This window comes from Poecilia latipinna, unplaced genomic scaffold (assembly GCF_001443285.1).
Source record: "Poecilia latipinna isolate Pla-1442-1.1 unplaced genomic scaffold, P_latipinna-1.0 Scaffold104, whole genome shotgun sequence".
NCBI lineage: Eukaryota > Metazoa > Chordata > Actinopteri > Cyprinodontiformes > Poeciliidae > Poecilia > Poecilia latipinna.
In genome coordinates, this window is record NW_015112720.1 from 759,175 (window position 1) to 775,416 (window position 16,242).

A 16,242-nucleotide genomic window follows, 5' to 3' on the forward strand; every position below is an offset into this window, starting at 1 on the left:
TGCCATTTTTGTTCAGTTTCCTTCATACTGTTGAATCATGAACTCTGACCTTTACTGGGGAAAACAAGGTCTGCAGTGCTGTAGATGTTGTTCTGAGCTTGTTGGATTAGTTGTTGATGTAAAGTCGGGGTATCTTTTGGCAGCCTTGTCCCTCATTCGTAAAGTTTTGATTCTGTGTTTTGTGCTTAGAAGAAAACATCCTACCCCGTTTATTGAGCCATGTCAAAACTCCCCAATATTACACTGTTATGGTTACATCACATAATCATCCAATTCAGTGTTAGCCTGAGCTAGAATAAAAAACAATGACACAAGCTTAGCTTCACACATTTGGTTTATTTGTTACATTATTAAAAGTTAATAAATACCATATTGTCAAATGCAGACAAGCAGTGACGGCGAGTCTTTCAGCAGCGGTACATGTACACTCTGGTTGCAGCCACACTTTAGTGTCCTCTGAGGGTTTAAGAGGCGGTACAAACAATCGCACAATCAGACATTCACGTCTCTCCCATCCTATAACTGCTTCCGCAATATTTTTACAATATAAAAGTGCATTTTTAATGCATTTAAACATCCCAGGAAGAAAACATTTTATTTATATATATATGTAAGACCAACATGAACGTCCTGCATAACTCATGCTCATATAAACATCTCTGCGTCTTTTACATCACTGATGTAAAATACAAAATGAGGAGGAGCTCAAAGGGGTTTCAGCGCCCCCTGCTGTTGAGAAAGAGATCATCTGCTTCAAGGCCTGGTTCCTAAAACAGGGTGTTCTACTAGCTGTACACGTATAAAACACAGAAGCCTTATCAAATCACAAAGCAGTGTGGTTTATTGGTGGCACTGCTCACTTTAGCACCAAGACATGGCCTTCAAAAGCCACAAGAGAACAAAGTTATAATACAAAGCAGGGGGCTGTCAGACTAACCGCCATTTAGTCCCTCGGGGAAAATCCCACCTCTACTTGTTTGGCACTTTGCTTTAAATTACTTACAAAAAAATCCTCAGTCTCATATCAAATTGCTCCCTAAAAACATTTTGGCTTACTTACAGTACTTTATAAACTTTACATTGCTTACTTACAGTTTTACCACCTCCAGATGGTAAAGTCTAACACAGCATAGGGCATCATCTGTTGTGCACTCATGGCTTTTTGTATAAATTACAGTGTGGCCTGTGTTACTGGTTTGACACTGGGCTAAGGCACCTGTATGTCCCTTAGAAAGTGAGCCAGCTAATCGGCGATGAGCAGCTCGGCGTGAAGGAAAGCACCCTTTGTTGTTATCAAAGCTCCCGCTGCAGTTGCAGGTTGTGATTGTCATTTCAATTCAACCAAGATGGGCTAATGTGAACTAGGCATGGGCCGGTGCGTAATATTCATGGTATGACAAATTTGGGCCAAATGGTAATTACATGAAAAGCTTAAGACCAAAATGCATGATGTAATCTAATTGTTTTCATTTGAATCAGAAAAAAAAAGTTAGCCGCAATGCTTCTAAAACGCTGGTACATGTTATTATAGGAAAGGTTACTTATTTCATTTATTTATTGGTAAATTGGTTGTCTTACATAAAATTAACCAAAAATGTAGAATAAAGATCTGACAAGTGTTGTATTTTTTTTTAAGTAACTGTGCTTATTATGCAAAATATCGCTTTTTGTTGTTCTGCTTCTTAATCAGGGGTTGATGGTTTATTTGTATGAGACGTTTTGGGATCATTTCTCTGAGCTGTGGATTTTTTCACAAGCTGGTTTCACAGCCATGACAAAAACAGGTGACAAGCAGGCTAAAGGTAACATCTTAGGTCTAAAAGGACAAATAACTATAGTTGCTCTCGTGCTGATTCATATTGAAAAGAGCATTATGTGGATATAAACACGATGAAATGAAGGGTATTTGTGTAAGAATGGTTTCCCATTCTGGGTATTGCATGTGTTTTGGGATCAACGATGTGGAATCACAGTGTTCTGCGTATGTAATGTCACCATCTGTTCTTATATTTATGGACCAACAGACTATGTTGGAACAAAATGTGATGGTCAGAAAACATTTAACAGAATCACTCGGAAAGTAGGTCCTGTCATCAGTTTCACTTTCATTTTCAAGCATCCAGCATGCTGACATGAATGACGCACCTGTACAGCTTACAGTGTGACATTAAGTGATGTTGTTGTGGCCGCTATCTGAGTCGCTGTTCTTGTCAGTTCTGTGGCAAAACAGACTATGTTGGAATAAAATCAGGTGAAACGTCCTGTTTGACCAAAAACATCCACAGCAGCTCTGCTTGTCTGGCAACCAAATTCTGCATGCCATAGTGTTAAATGTCATCAAGAGCCAAGGTACTAAAACCTGTAGACGAATCCCTAATTCAACACACCTGAATCAAATGAATGGCTCATTATTAGGCCTCTGGAACTTGATGACATGCAGAAGAGGTCATTCAGTTATTTGATTCAGGTGTGTTGGAGAAGGGATGGGGACTCCTGCTCTAGATGCCATAATCATGATTACACTGCTGATTCTATTTGCAAGCAGTTGATTGTGACATGCTGAAGCTCACCAGATGCAGTTTTAAAACATTCTAACAGATTAATAAGAATAATAAATGATGCCCTTATAGTTTTCATATGATGACATTCTGTATTATACCGAAACCGCATCCAGATAGCTGAACGTCTCTTTCTTTTTAGCAATAAAAAAAGCATACTTTCAAGCAGCTGACCGGCAGTGCACAGCAACAAACAAGGGAACAGCAACTCTGTTTTATTCTGTGCTTCAAACAGCTAGAAAAAGTTGCTTTTAACGCCAGTATTTTCTCATATACCTCTATAAAATGACATTAAACAGTACAATCAGTATGACGGAAAGGTTTTGGGGTTTTGAAACCGCAGCCTTTAAAAACCTCGGAATACCTTGAGACCAGAAAACCAGCCCATGCCAAGTCTGAACTGCAGTGCGATGTGGAACTTCGTGTGAAATTTGGCCTAGCAGATGTCTACTTGTTTGGGGAAGGTCGACCACACTAACGAGCCTACAGACTTAAAATCTATGTTTCTTTAGCATGGAGTCCAAGTCAAGGTGGAGTTATGTTAAAACTAGACTATGTTCTGAAAACACTCAAGCTGCTGGTAAACTTGAGGTAAAAATAACAACACACAAAAAAAATCCTAATTAAACATTTCTTTTAAAAAAATATCTCAAACTTCATCCTTTTCACAAAAAGACAAGGATTGGAGAGGAGGAGAGCTTACAAAACCATTGATAAATTGGTAAAAAACAGTTCAGAAAAGAAGATTGGATAGAAGCCACAGTTGTGCACAGCCCAGCCTCCGCACCGCTTCACTGTCTGGGGACTCGTGTGTGTGTGTGTGTGTGTGTGTGTGTGTGTGTGTGTGTGTGCGTGTGTGTGTGTGTGTGTGCTTGGACCAAAAGACAGCACATACAAAGCTAAATTAAATCCTGATCCTCTCAGTCTTTGTCTGTCCGTCTAAGATGTTGTGTGCATCATCAACACAGGACATTAAAACCGTCACTACCATATATGGGAGGAGTAGATGAGGATGTATGACGGGTAGTTTTATTTGCCGGTGGAAGGCTCAGAGGTCCTCCTACGACTGGGGGAGGTGCTGTCTGATAATCTCTCGGGACTGCGGGGGGATCCTGTCAGGAAAACGGACAGAAAACTCCACGATGAGGTCACCACGCTGCGACGGGTTCTTGGGGAAAGGCAGACCTTCCCCCCTGACCCGCTTCAACGTTCCTGGCTTGATGATGTCGTGGCAAGGGAGCGAGATGACGCGGTTTTCCAGCGTGGGAATACTAACAGTGCAGCCACACAGCGCCTGGAAAAGAGAGAGGAAACGCAGAGGGTTAAAGTCTATAGAAAGAAATGAATTCCAGAGCCATGAATATCCTAATGACCTAATGTTTCCATGAGGTAAAACTGGAGTTTATCTCCCTCCCCCCACTGACATCCCCAAAGCACAACATCATGCTGCTGTGTTTTCTGTGCTGTGTGTGTGGAAAACAGAGAGTGTTCCTCTCTAAAAGATCACTTAGCTTGGACTACAGCTCCCGCCGGGTCTGGAGAACCACCTCTGGAAAAGAACATTAGGATCTTGGCATCGGAAAGGTTTTCAGGTCTTTGTGTTTTGTGTGAGTGCACAAGTGTGTCAGCGTTGCACTGGGGACTAATTTTAGCAGCACCCTCATATTTTGGACTAATGAAGTGAGGCAGGAATCGGTTGAGCTCGTGAATAGTTGGAGGGCTTGTCAGATCCACACAGTCATGCCTGGCGGCACAAACACACACACACGCACGCACGCACGCACGCACGCGCACACAAGCATAACCTCCTTATCACAATGTACCATGAATCCAGAGACATGTGGGTTTTAACGACTTCACAGGCTTTGTGGTGGGCATCTTTCGGGATATTAAGGCTGAACAGAAACAACTATTTTTAACTGTGTGACTGAATAGCTGAATGAACAACAGACTTTATGTAACACTTCGAAGCAACTGCTACAAAGAAAAGCAGTAAAATAAAATAAAAAAGCCAGGTGTGAAGAGACACAGATGGAGATGAGCACACAGTTACAAATCCGAAAGGTTCGGGTCAGGAGAGTTAAGAGTAAATAAACAAAATAGTAACTTTGAAATGTATATGTAAAAATACAGACTCATTCTAAGATAGACAAAATAATAGGTACAAAATGTCTAAAATATTTCTTTTTACCAAATAATATAATAATTGTCATAATTAAGTTTAATAGTATTGGTAAATAATGACATCTGAATCTGACCATATGAGAGGAACTGGATTGACAATATTTTGGATTTTATATATATACCAAAAAGAAAATGGGCATTTTTGTGATGTAATTTAATGTTTAAGTAATTAAATATAAAAAGTGAAACTTATCTATGTATTCACTAAATATAGACTAATGTATTTTAAGTAGGTTACAGGTCATGACAACTCAGAGTTCAATTGATCAGAACATTTGAATAAGACCAAAAACATCATATTTAACAAATAATGTTATGTTGTCACCTACACAAAGGTTTAATTGTTGTTCAGCAGAAAGATATGAGCCATAAGAGGTCACTGATACGGAGTCAGGTGGCTCACAGATAGTCTACAAACTTTAAAATAAACAATTTCATAATTACTATAATCAATACGGAGTTGTTTTGTTTTCTTGTTCTGTCTGATAGAAAGTAAATATGGACCATTGACTTTTGGGTCAAGCGGAGCAGCCGTCTCAGAGCACAGACAGCGTTTTTCCAGCCATGACATCAGCGTCCTGTCACCCAATGCATACGTTGCCCTTTGACCTGGCCTTTTGGCTGCCTCCGAGACTCATCCTCCAGTTCTGAGCACTTTCATTCACTAACGCAGATCTTACACACAGACACAGGTTGCCATAACACTGAGAGCACACCGCCATCTGATCAATGATTGCATAAGGCTCTGCTCAGACAGCAGCACCACAGAGACTGGCACATACAAAACAAACACTGACACTTTTTTACGGAAAGGACACTCAAGATTTTCTCAGAGCCAAACATCCTTCCTGCTTAAACCTAAAAATTATGTTTCGTGTTTGCTTCAGGATGCAACCGATAAATATCCTCTTAACCGAAAGCGTCCTCTCAAAGATGTTGACCGGCGTTGATGACGATTTACACAGGAAACTGAAGAAGGAGGTGCAGCGCCACCTCTTTCAAAAGTGTACTGAGAACAGAACATGCCAAGTGTTTCTGTTCACAATAGCTGCAGGGAAGTAAATGAAGGCAAAACAGCATTCACTTAAACTGATACGGTAGTTTAATTTTATACAGTGCTTTACTTTTACAGCAGGCATTGGTTCTACTTTACACGTTTTAGTCTCTGTACGTGTCTTAAACAGTAAAAACAGTATGTCACGAAAACACTGAAGTGGTAATTAATGCATTAGTAAAGTAGCTCTCAGAAGCAGGAATGGATAATTATCACATATAACTGGGTGAAGAAATATTACTCAGAACAATGATTTATTGCGATCATTTTTTTAAATTGTAGTTTGTTATCAAAACAGACAGTAGGTTGAGATTCATACTGTAACTGTTTAAACTATGATCTTCCACTGCAGGTTTAATGAAATCATTAATAAACATCAATATATTTGAAGAACATTGAATTCATTCATTTATTTTTTGCTTAGCAATACATTACTGCTTAATGTAAATGAAGTGGTGAAGGAGCTTGTTTGACGAAGGCTGTGGTTTGTCTATTTTTAGAGTAATATTTGTGTTTTTGTATCCCAGGCTATGTGCAGTGACAGATGTATTAAAAGTACTTTTTATTACCACTTTTTCGTTCATCGCAGTGAGTAAAACGTCACGGTAACATTTTAAATCCATAGCTGCAAACAACATCACTAAACCACACAGAGCTGCCTTACAACATGACCTGAGTTCAAGCTTTCTGTGAACTGTGGGGGAGACGGTCTGAAGCAGAAAGGAGCATTGAAACACGCTACAAAAGATCCCATTTTGTACATTTGACATGCGTTTTCTTTATCAGGGAGGTAATTTCTTGGCTCAGTACTACTAAAGGAGCAGAAAAGTGGCTCTACTGCATGACAACTACAAAGTCTTAACCTTCTTAAGACTTTAAGAAGGTTTATCAAACTAAAAAGAAAAGAGAAGCCAGCGTTAAACTCTGTTTTTTTTTCTTTCACTTGCATAGAGATGGAATAAAAACTTTTAATACATTATTTATGCTGTGCAATCAGTTTTTGTCCACACCTTGTAATTTGGCTCTGCATTGACTTGTGAGATTTTCTTTAAATTTTTAGATACTTTTTTTTTCCCCTTGACAAAAATAAGTTGTTCAATACAGACTGATTCAGAAATATCAAATGACATACAGCATCATATTCATCGTTTGCTTTGACTATTTTGACACTAGAGTTGCTTAAAGATGGTAAAAGTTTACTTTGGTCTTGGTTCCTGTGGAACAAGCAGTTACCTTCAGCCACTGAGTCCAACTAATCTGGATCTACACTAATGGAAATGCTATGAGAAATCTCTACTGCAGGTAAGAGCTTAACAAAATATCAGTTCAAAAATCCAGAACTGTCCATTCAAGCACAAAATCTACTAGAAAAGATTCAACATCCGCATCAGCGGCTATTAAGTTGATGGAAGACAGACGTCTGATTTTGACCGGAGCGCACTGAGCCATTATCATCGCTACATTCTGGCCTCCTATGGGTTTGGAAAGAATTTGCTTCTAGAGAAATCATAGTGTCAGATCTGAGCTACATCTCCTGTAGCTTGTGGCTTTTGGAGATGCTGCAGGGATGAACGTCTCCCATGAGTGTCACAGCGTGGTAAAGCAGAATTGGCAGCACTAAACTAAGCTGCCTACCGAGGGATGCTTCTGGCAGAAAACAAAACTGAGCAACCTCATAGCTAGGGAAGAATCCAGCTGTCAAAATATGACATAATATTTAATACTCAAACCTCGAACATCAACACATCCAAACGGTTCTGTTTTGCTCCTTAGAAACAATAAGCTGGCTTTTATTTATGGCAGCAATTATTCCCTGTGACAGAACTTGTTTTATGCGTTGCATGACATATTTCACACTTTGATAGATTGGAGTGTGTGCAGCTCGCATTTGAAGCTGGGGTTTTTCGCTGCAGCATTCCTCGGCATTTTTTGAAGAAAGCAGAGCAGGAGGAGGAGAGATATACGAGCTCATTTTTGCTTAGGAAACTAAATCATCTGACCCACTTCCCTAAAACTCCCAGGATGCAGCCCCCACCCCAGAAAACATTTCCCCTACTCTGCCTCGTCTCATGTTTAACTCCACCAGACTTAAGTCTCTTATCTGGCCGTGGAAAGATGAGACGGTTTTAGCTGTGGGAGTTGCAAAGTGCAAACTTAACCGCTTGCAGGTTTGATTAAACAACATCTCCAGCTTTAAATATGACTCAATAAACTCCAATGCGCTCTAGTCTGTGCAGAGTTGCTGTGTGAGGCCATTGCTCCATTACGTAGCTGGTTATTTGGAAAAGTTTACAGCAAAACCGTAAAAATTGGCTTAAGCTGAGAAAAAAGAACAGCACTGACATCCCTGGTGCTCTCAGCGAACCCACCATCAGGTTGACTGTCAGGACGTGGCAGCCTTAATGGAAACACTAAAGCGGCGGAGCACCCAGTGCCCTCCACACTGTAGGAGCGGCCAATTAAATATCCTGCCAGATGCAATAATAGAAGCTGGGATTGTCACCAATGTAACACTACGATCCATCTTTATCTGAACGTGTTTGCAGGCGGTGGATACTTGTGTGCTGTCTTAGGTGTTTATGCATATGATTTCATGCTGATGCACATAACGAATGAGGATGGTGGTTCTATGCCTGTCACATCAGGACACCACATTCCTGCTTCCTCTCTCACATGTGGGTGGCAGAGACTGCTCCGACTGATCCTGTCCTCCAGCAATGACCACATGCAATGAACGCATCCAGGAATAAAGTGCACTGTAGGATTATTCACAAGCCTTCAGCGCTTATACATTTTCTCACGTAGCAACCACAAATATAAAGTGTTTTATTAAAATCTTATGTCGTAGACCAAGAGTTTGCAAACTAAAGAGCCGTTTTGCTCTCAGGTTAGCCAAATAAAACTTGTTTAGAGCATTAAATGTCACGTGACTTTTTGAAAAAAGACAACTTTTTAGACAAATATGTACATATTATCATTTTTAAAGAAGTGTTTCATTTCTATTTTTAGGTTCTGAAGAAAACATAAATCTGGATTATTATTATTATTATTATTATTATTATTATTATTATTATTATTATTATTATTATTATTATTTTAAAGCACATAGATTTCAACCTATTGACAAGAAAAAGAGATCTAAAAATGTATTACTTGTACTTTGTGGGAATCCTGTGCAAATATTCCAGGAAAAAATGCAATGGTTAAAACCTGCATTTGTTGTTATATTTGTTGTTTAAAAACAATAGCTGGTTCCTTTTAATTGTCAGTCAAAGTTACTAAGAGCCATTGTGGAAAGTCAAATGTGACTCCATAGTCGCAGGTTTCAGATCGCCGTGACAGATCAACATAAATTAGTTTAGTTTTGAAGGAACAGAAAGTCATACTTGTTTTTCATACTTGCTCTCTCAAATAAATTCATTTAAAAAATACTTTAAAAAAGGTTAGAGGCTCACATTTGTATGCAGAATACTTAATTCAGCGGTTCATAGAACCATCTGTCACTGCAATATCAGCTGCAGGTTCCTGGACATTGACTAGGCCATTCTAAACTTCTTATTGTAGGTGAGTAATATTTTCACACCCAAGTTGTGGATCACAGGAGCTTCTCAGCTTCTTCTTTGATTAATGCTGTCCTTTCCTGGTTGGTCAGTTGAGCTGGACGCTCATCTATTGGCAGGTTTGACTTTTATCGTGATTAAGATGTTTAAAGTTTGGGAATATTCTTTTTTTTTTATCAAAGATGGGAGACTCCAGTCCTTCATCTAAAACATGTCCGGCATCTTTTAGATTTTTGTTTTACTCTACATACCTGACTTAAATTAGCAAACAATTTTTCTTTGTAAAATAATATTTCTCCTTACTTCACATTTAACATTAATTCCTTAATGTTAATCTACCACATAAAATCCCAATAAGTCCTGCTAAATTGTGTGGTTGAAGCTGACAAATGCAGAAAAGCTTTAGAAAGTCACTGTTTGAGGCATTTCTGTTCCAAAACTTCCCAGCTGAAGTGAGTGTTTACCTGACTGGATTCACCGGGAATCAAAATCCCTCTAAAGAATTAGCAACTAATCTGTGGGTAGAGCTGCAACATGAGGAGACAAACAGAGTTGAAATAAGTTGGACGTACCTCTTTTAGGGTTATCTTGCAGTTATAAATGATATTGGAACCGTCTCTTTTGAAGTGGGCATGCCCCTTGTCTTTAAGCACAAACACTATGTCGGCAGGAATGTTCTCAGGGGTCTCGTCCCCCTCCTTTGGGAAAGTAATCTTGGTCCCCTCCTTCCAGCCCTTCTTGATGACGATGTTGAGGATCTTGTCCTCCGTTCTCATGCTCCTCCCGTCTGGATTCAGCCTGCGGCGGGTGATCTTCATGCGTTTGGTGCAGCCGTGGAAGATCTCCTCCAGTGAGACCTTCAGCTCGTGGACCACCGGCGCGTCCTGGTGCTTCCGGTTGGTGCCCAGGCGTTCCGACGGGGTTGGCCCCCTCCTCCTGCGGCCCTCCCCTGGGAAGCCATTGTTCATTCCTCCAGGAAAGCCAAACTGTCTCCCAAAATGAGCAAAGGGGTCATCCTCATCCATTTCCGTGTCCTGCTCTGCGCCGTTGTTGTGGTCGTTGTGGAAGGGGAAACCGTTGGAGCGGCTGTGGCTGCGGCTGGAGCCAAAGAACATGTCGAAGGGGTTGGAGCCCCCGAAGAAAGAGGCAAAGGTGGCGTGGGGGTCTCCATGGAAAGTGTAGTGGTGCGTCGAGCTGCCAGGAGCACCAGAAGAGCTGTTGCCTCCTGTCTTCAAACCTGCAACAGATCAGAGGGCTAAGAAACGACTGACTGTACAAACACACATTAAAAACCCCGTGCAAACTGTGAACATCTTCTAACACACACATGGCTCTGACCCCAACATCAAACACCCTGGAACGGTATCATATTTTTATTACCGTGTGTATAAGTATGAAAAAAAAGTAAAATTTAGAATGAAAAAATGTTTGATTTTCTGACTTTTCTTGTCTTTAGTTTTCTAAAGGCCTATTTCTCTTACATTCTTTATCTTTAATTTTACCCGTCAAATGTTGATTTTAACATTTCACCCATCAGATTTTGGGTTTTTGACATATAGACTGAATACAGATGCATTCAAAATTTTAGAAAAAGTCTTTTCATCACTTTTTGGACTACCTTTAAATTCATGTTTACCTAACCTGGGCCTCTGAGCGTTAACCCTTTCATGACCTGAATTATATGGAGGCCACTTGGACCTATTTTGATTTCATGAATGAAAAAGGTGTAGAAACATTCCCTCACTGCATATTTTAAGTCAGTGTCAACTTTCAGTATTACTGTCCTGTTTTATTGTATGCAATAAAAGTTTAGAAGTTAGTAGAGAAGCCAAAAACAGGAGTCAGTTTCAGTGTTTGAAACTGACTCCTGGTACCTATAGATACCAAATTTGAAATTTGTGGTACCTACAGATAAGATAGGTAAATATTTTGTACTAAAATGTCCAAAGCTATATTAAAACTTCAGAGGAAAAAATTGTAGAAAAATGACCTGAAAACATGTATATTTTAAATAATAATAATTAAAAAAAACGTTTTGGAAGTCTGTATAAAATCAGACGCCAGACAGAGGATCTCTCTCAAAAAACAGAGAGAATAAACCATCGTAGGCGGGGAAAAAAATCCCACAGCATCACCAACCTTCAAGCAGTGCTGCCAATGGAGCAACAGCGACTGAAATACGAGGTCATTGGGAGCAACAAGCTCACACAAATACACACATGCATGCACAAAACGCCCACAAATGCAAACTACAGCAGTTGCCGCTATTCATATCGCAGCAGCATCATGATCTCGAGCCATCTGTCTGTCAGGGAACTCACACACACACACACACACACACACACACACACACACACACACACACACATTCATACACAGATCACAACAGCAGCTGAGGAGGACTATAAGTTATTGGACCTGGTGAGGGTTGTTGACACTATAATAACCAACAATCACACATAAAATACAAAAGCATGAACTCAACATTATTACTAGAGTGACTAATGCATATTTGTGTGATATTAGACCTGAGCCTGAGTTAACTCAGTAGAAGTGCCTGCTGGCTTCTCAGTCTGAATGAGCCCTCCAGGCTTCAAACCTGGAGAAGAAGACCATCACCCGTTTTCTCCTCACCTTCCTCTCCCAGCTGGTCGTAGATGGCCCGTTTCTTGGGGTCGCTGAGAACCTCATAGGCCTCTGCGATTTCCTTGAATTTCTCCTCTGCGTTTGGATCTGTGTTCTTGTCCGGATGGAAGCGCAGCGCCATCCGTCGGTAGGCCTTCTTGATCTCATCCTCGTTGGAACCTTTGGAGATCCCAAGGGTCTTGTAGTAGTCCTTCCCCATACCTGCGCCTCTCAGGACCCAGAAGCCCTCTCTTCAGCTCAGACTGTGCTGTGTCACTGGATGAGACACAAGGACACAACAAGAGTCTCGTAGCAATCCTCTGAGACAGATGCCGCCGAGAATGACAAGCTAGATGCATCTCAGTATCTTAGAATTATATTAAAAAGTTAATTTACTCAATTTAAAAAGTTTAACTCACATGAATCTAAAACACTGAGTTATACGTTTTACACATTCGGTATGGTTTACGGCAAATGAAAACCCACAATTCAGTTTCTAGCGTAAATATAACATAACATAGGACCAATAAAAGTTCAATAGTGGGATAAAGTGTGGCAGAAAAAGATGCGAAAATAGTAGGAATAGCCACACCTTTTAGACAATTACAAGGCAAAGCATATTTAAGGGTTTGAAGGAGATTTACAATGTGAGGAATGCAGCTGGAGTTAGAATCTCAAGGGCCATCAAGCCCTTTGTATGCAAGGATTGAGGATGTTGCACACAACATGTCACATTCCTTGACTTAAAGCTTTTAACTGGACGAAGCGGACTGTTGCTTCTTGGTTCAAAGTCCACTCGTCAGGTGAAAGTAAATTCTGTATTTGACAGGATAAACACAAAGCTTGTATCTAGATACAGACTCTAGATTGAGTGTATCAAGATTACAGAGTGCAGCTACAGAGTGGAGAGATAAAGTTGCTATGAACACAATCCGGGCTTCCTTAACACCCACAGAACCACAAGCTGATCATCTTCAAGCCACACTGCACTGATGCAGTAATTCATGCAAAACGAACTCTGGTCATGAATTGACAGCAAAAAAATTTAGTAGCCCACATTTCTGTATAAAAAAAAAAACTTTTTTATTGGTTACTTGCAATTACAGTTTTCTAAGAAGCCAATTTTTTAATTAATAAGCTCTGAATCATTATCTAACAATGTGGAGATGGCGAGTAGTTTTTACATTTTAATAAAAAATGAAGAATAAAAACAATACAAAAATCACAAGGAACACAAGGAGCCAGAGCAAAACAAAACAAAACAAAAGAAATCACAGCTGGAACAAACAAGCCAGTCATGTGAACGGGGACAAAATTAGATTAAACAGAAGGAACCATCAAGGAGTGACTGAGAATGAGATTTATACGTACTGGGGATATTGATTACTGAACAAGGAATAGATGGATGATCAGAATGGGTTGACGGTGTGAGGGGAGAGAGAGAGAGAGAGAGAGAAAATGGCACACTGGCCAAAACTGGATAAACTTAGTAAAAATCAAACTAATACTAACAAATAACCAGACATAAGAAACAAGGTTAAACTAGAGTAACTAAGAAAGGGCTGAAGCAAAGAAAAACAGAAACATGGCTGATCTAAACAAAGAATTGAAACTAAGGAATGTATAAACAATAAACAAAGACGAAAGCAACTCAAACAACTCGAGACCCTGGCAATATCATCAAAACTGACTAAAATAAACACTTTAAATGCATGTTTGGACAATCTATGCAGTGTTTCAGTTTAAATTATTGAGATACAGACATTTGTCAATTATATTCAAAACTATTGAGAACCACCTTATGACCTGGCCAAACAGGCCTACTTTACAGCTGCTTGTGGCCCCCTGCTGGCCTGGAGGACTTGTTCCAAATCTTGAAATTACACAGGGCAGATTTATGAAAGAATCAGTTGGAAAACTCCCAAGAGCTTTAAATTTGTAGCCTCACTTAAGTTTTAATTCCTGCAGAGTTACACACACAGATAAGAAGGCAAGTTGTAGTTAAGTGCCTCACCTAGCAGCACACCAACATGTGGCACAAGGAAGCTGGAATCAAACCCACAACTGTCACCACAGTCGCCACGTTACTTATTGAACTGCTGAGCAACAAGAACCGGCATTATTTGAGTGGTTGCTTATGGAACACTTTACATCATTACAAATAGACATGCGTGGTTCTTCAAAATAAAAGCCCCACATGCAGTGCTGACTAATTTCTGACTTATTTCTTCTGTTATCTTTAAACTTAAATGCCTATTTCTCTATTTCCAAAATGACGAATATTACACCCAGTTAAGATTCAAAATAACCCAGAGCAGTTCATTGCATTTTCAGGTTAAAGTAAAAAAAAAAAAAAAAAACATTAGTGTTGATGTGTTGATTTAAGCATAACAATAAAATGCATAAAATCATACAACAATGCAGTGATATCTGCTACCTACCTGGCATACATCTGATGTAACACTTTTACTTTTAGTTACACCAAAGACTTGATTTGGTACAGTTAATTTGAAAATATTAAACTCACCTTTTCTCCCCTAATCTCCTAACTCTGAAAAAAAGAAGAAAAATGTACTGGTAATAGGTTTTGCTGGAAGAGGGCCCCCAAATTAAATTCTGCTCAGGACCTCAGACAACCTCAGGCCGGCCCTGGATCTGCCATGCACCCTCCAGATATCTCATTTGAAGACTCTGTGTGAGATCTATTAAGTGATATGTAGGGAACAGAGAGTGCTGGTTTCACCAACTGTTGCCATGGCGATATGGTGATGATGTAGTCTGAGATGGAGAGCAGAGGAATCCCCTTCATCTTACTGTAACCGAAAGGGCTTCTCCACATCAACTCTGCCTGGTAGCTCCAGAATAATTTCCCCTTAATCACCGCTTCTGGAATCGAAAGGTTTTGTGTGAAAACAGAAGGAAGCAGCCCACTGCAGACCACGCTGATACACTGCCTGAATCTATTGTGTTCAACCAGCTTTATGGGCAGGAGAGACCCCCCTCACTGCAGTGCCTCTCAACAGCAGTCTCCAGAGAGCAAAATGAGGAGGATTTTTTTCTTCTTCTTCTTCTCGCTTGTGCCTTCTACTTAAAGAAACAGTTCCAATTTGCGATGTGATGCCAAGAATAAAGCTCAATATTTCCGCTTATTTCCCGACACAAACATGCTCATATGCAGGCCCACAGACCACGTAAAAGAAGCGAAGACAAAGCCCTACCAGAATGCCCTGTCAGTGGGGGAATCAGATCAGCATGGTCCGGCTTCCTCCAGCCTGTTTCTGCGCTCCTTTCTCCCCTTCAGCCCCGCTGTCTGCCCAGCCGCTCCGGCTCCGTTGCCTCCTTAATAACCTGACGTCAGGACGCAGCACCGACCGGCGGGGATCACAGGCTCTGAAATAACCAGTGACCAAACGCTGAGGTCCGCCCGCCCTCCCTCTCGCCACCCTGCCTGCCTGACGTCTCGGTGGAAAACCTCAGAGCCAAATCTGGACCAGTGCTGTGTTGATGGGGGAGCAGAAGCAGACTGGTTCCAAGAATCAGGGAGAGAAACGTGTCTAAATCGATGTCTCTAGTTATCGATTTAACGGCGCGAATAACTTAACTCCGATGGCTGTTTGGAAAAGCAACCCTCTTCTTAAACTTTGTAATCATTTAAAAGTAAAAACTGTATTTTAAAATGTCCTTACCGACCCCGCTGCTGCTGCGGTGTCCGTCCCTGGACTTGTGCCTGAAATATGGAGCCTGGGCTGGAGACCAGACCAGACCAGACCCAGCCCCCTCAGCCGGCCTGCAGGACTCGTGATTTTTATTTTTATTTTTTCTAGATTTCTTGAAGAACAACAACAACAACAAAAAAAAGTTTCCACAAACTATCAAAAGCAATGTCTATTTTTTTCTTTCTTTCTTTTTGCTCTCATTAGATTGGACAGATAATTGCTGTAAATCAGCTGTCCGCACAAATGAGATCGAGTCCCGTTTGGATGCTGATCTGAGAAATGTGGGTGTGCGTGTCCATGCGCGCGCGGTGCTACAGTCGTGCCTCGTGCCTGGTCTGAGTCATGAGATGACTCCACTCACACCCGCATCTTTACCTCCTATCTCTGTAAAGAGTGCAATCATCAAGTCACAGCGTGGAGGCTTTAAATTGAACAGACATCTCTCTCTGGCATACTTTCGTTCTATGCATTTAATCTGAGGCTTTATTTCCCAGCACTGACTTCAAAATCAGACCCAGACACTTCTTTATATATATATATATATA

At 40.5% G+C, this 16,242-nt stretch overlaps 1 protein-coding gene across 3 annotated transcripts; it reads right to left on the reverse strand.

Moving 5' to 3' along the window:
• Window positions 1-321: 321 nt before the first annotated feature.
• Window positions 322-15,803, reverse strand: dnajb5 (DnaJ heat shock protein family (Hsp40) member B5). 3 transcript variants are annotated; one of them, XM_015027670.1, is made up of 4 exons: window positions 15,668-15,803; window positions 11,991-12,257; window positions 9,929-10,593; window positions 322-3,852 (listed from the first exon to the last, which is right to left on the reverse strand). In XM_015027670.1, exons 2-4 carry the CDS (start codon window positions 12,199-12,201, stop codon window positions 3,619-3,621), a joined length of 1,110 nt encoding a protein of 369 aa, XP_014883156.1. In that variant the 5' UTR covers window positions 12,202-12,257; window positions 15,668-15,803; the 3' UTR covers window positions 322-3,618. The 3 variants fall into 3 exon arrangements, with proteins under 3 accessions (XP_014883156.1, XP_014883154.1, XP_014883157.1); XM_015027668.1 differs by lacking the exon at window positions 15,668-15,803 and adding an exon at window positions 15,200-15,288; XM_015027671.1 differs by lacking the exon at window positions 15,668-15,803 and adding an exon at window positions 13,996-14,341.
• Window positions 15,804-16,242: the final 439 nt, after the last annotated feature.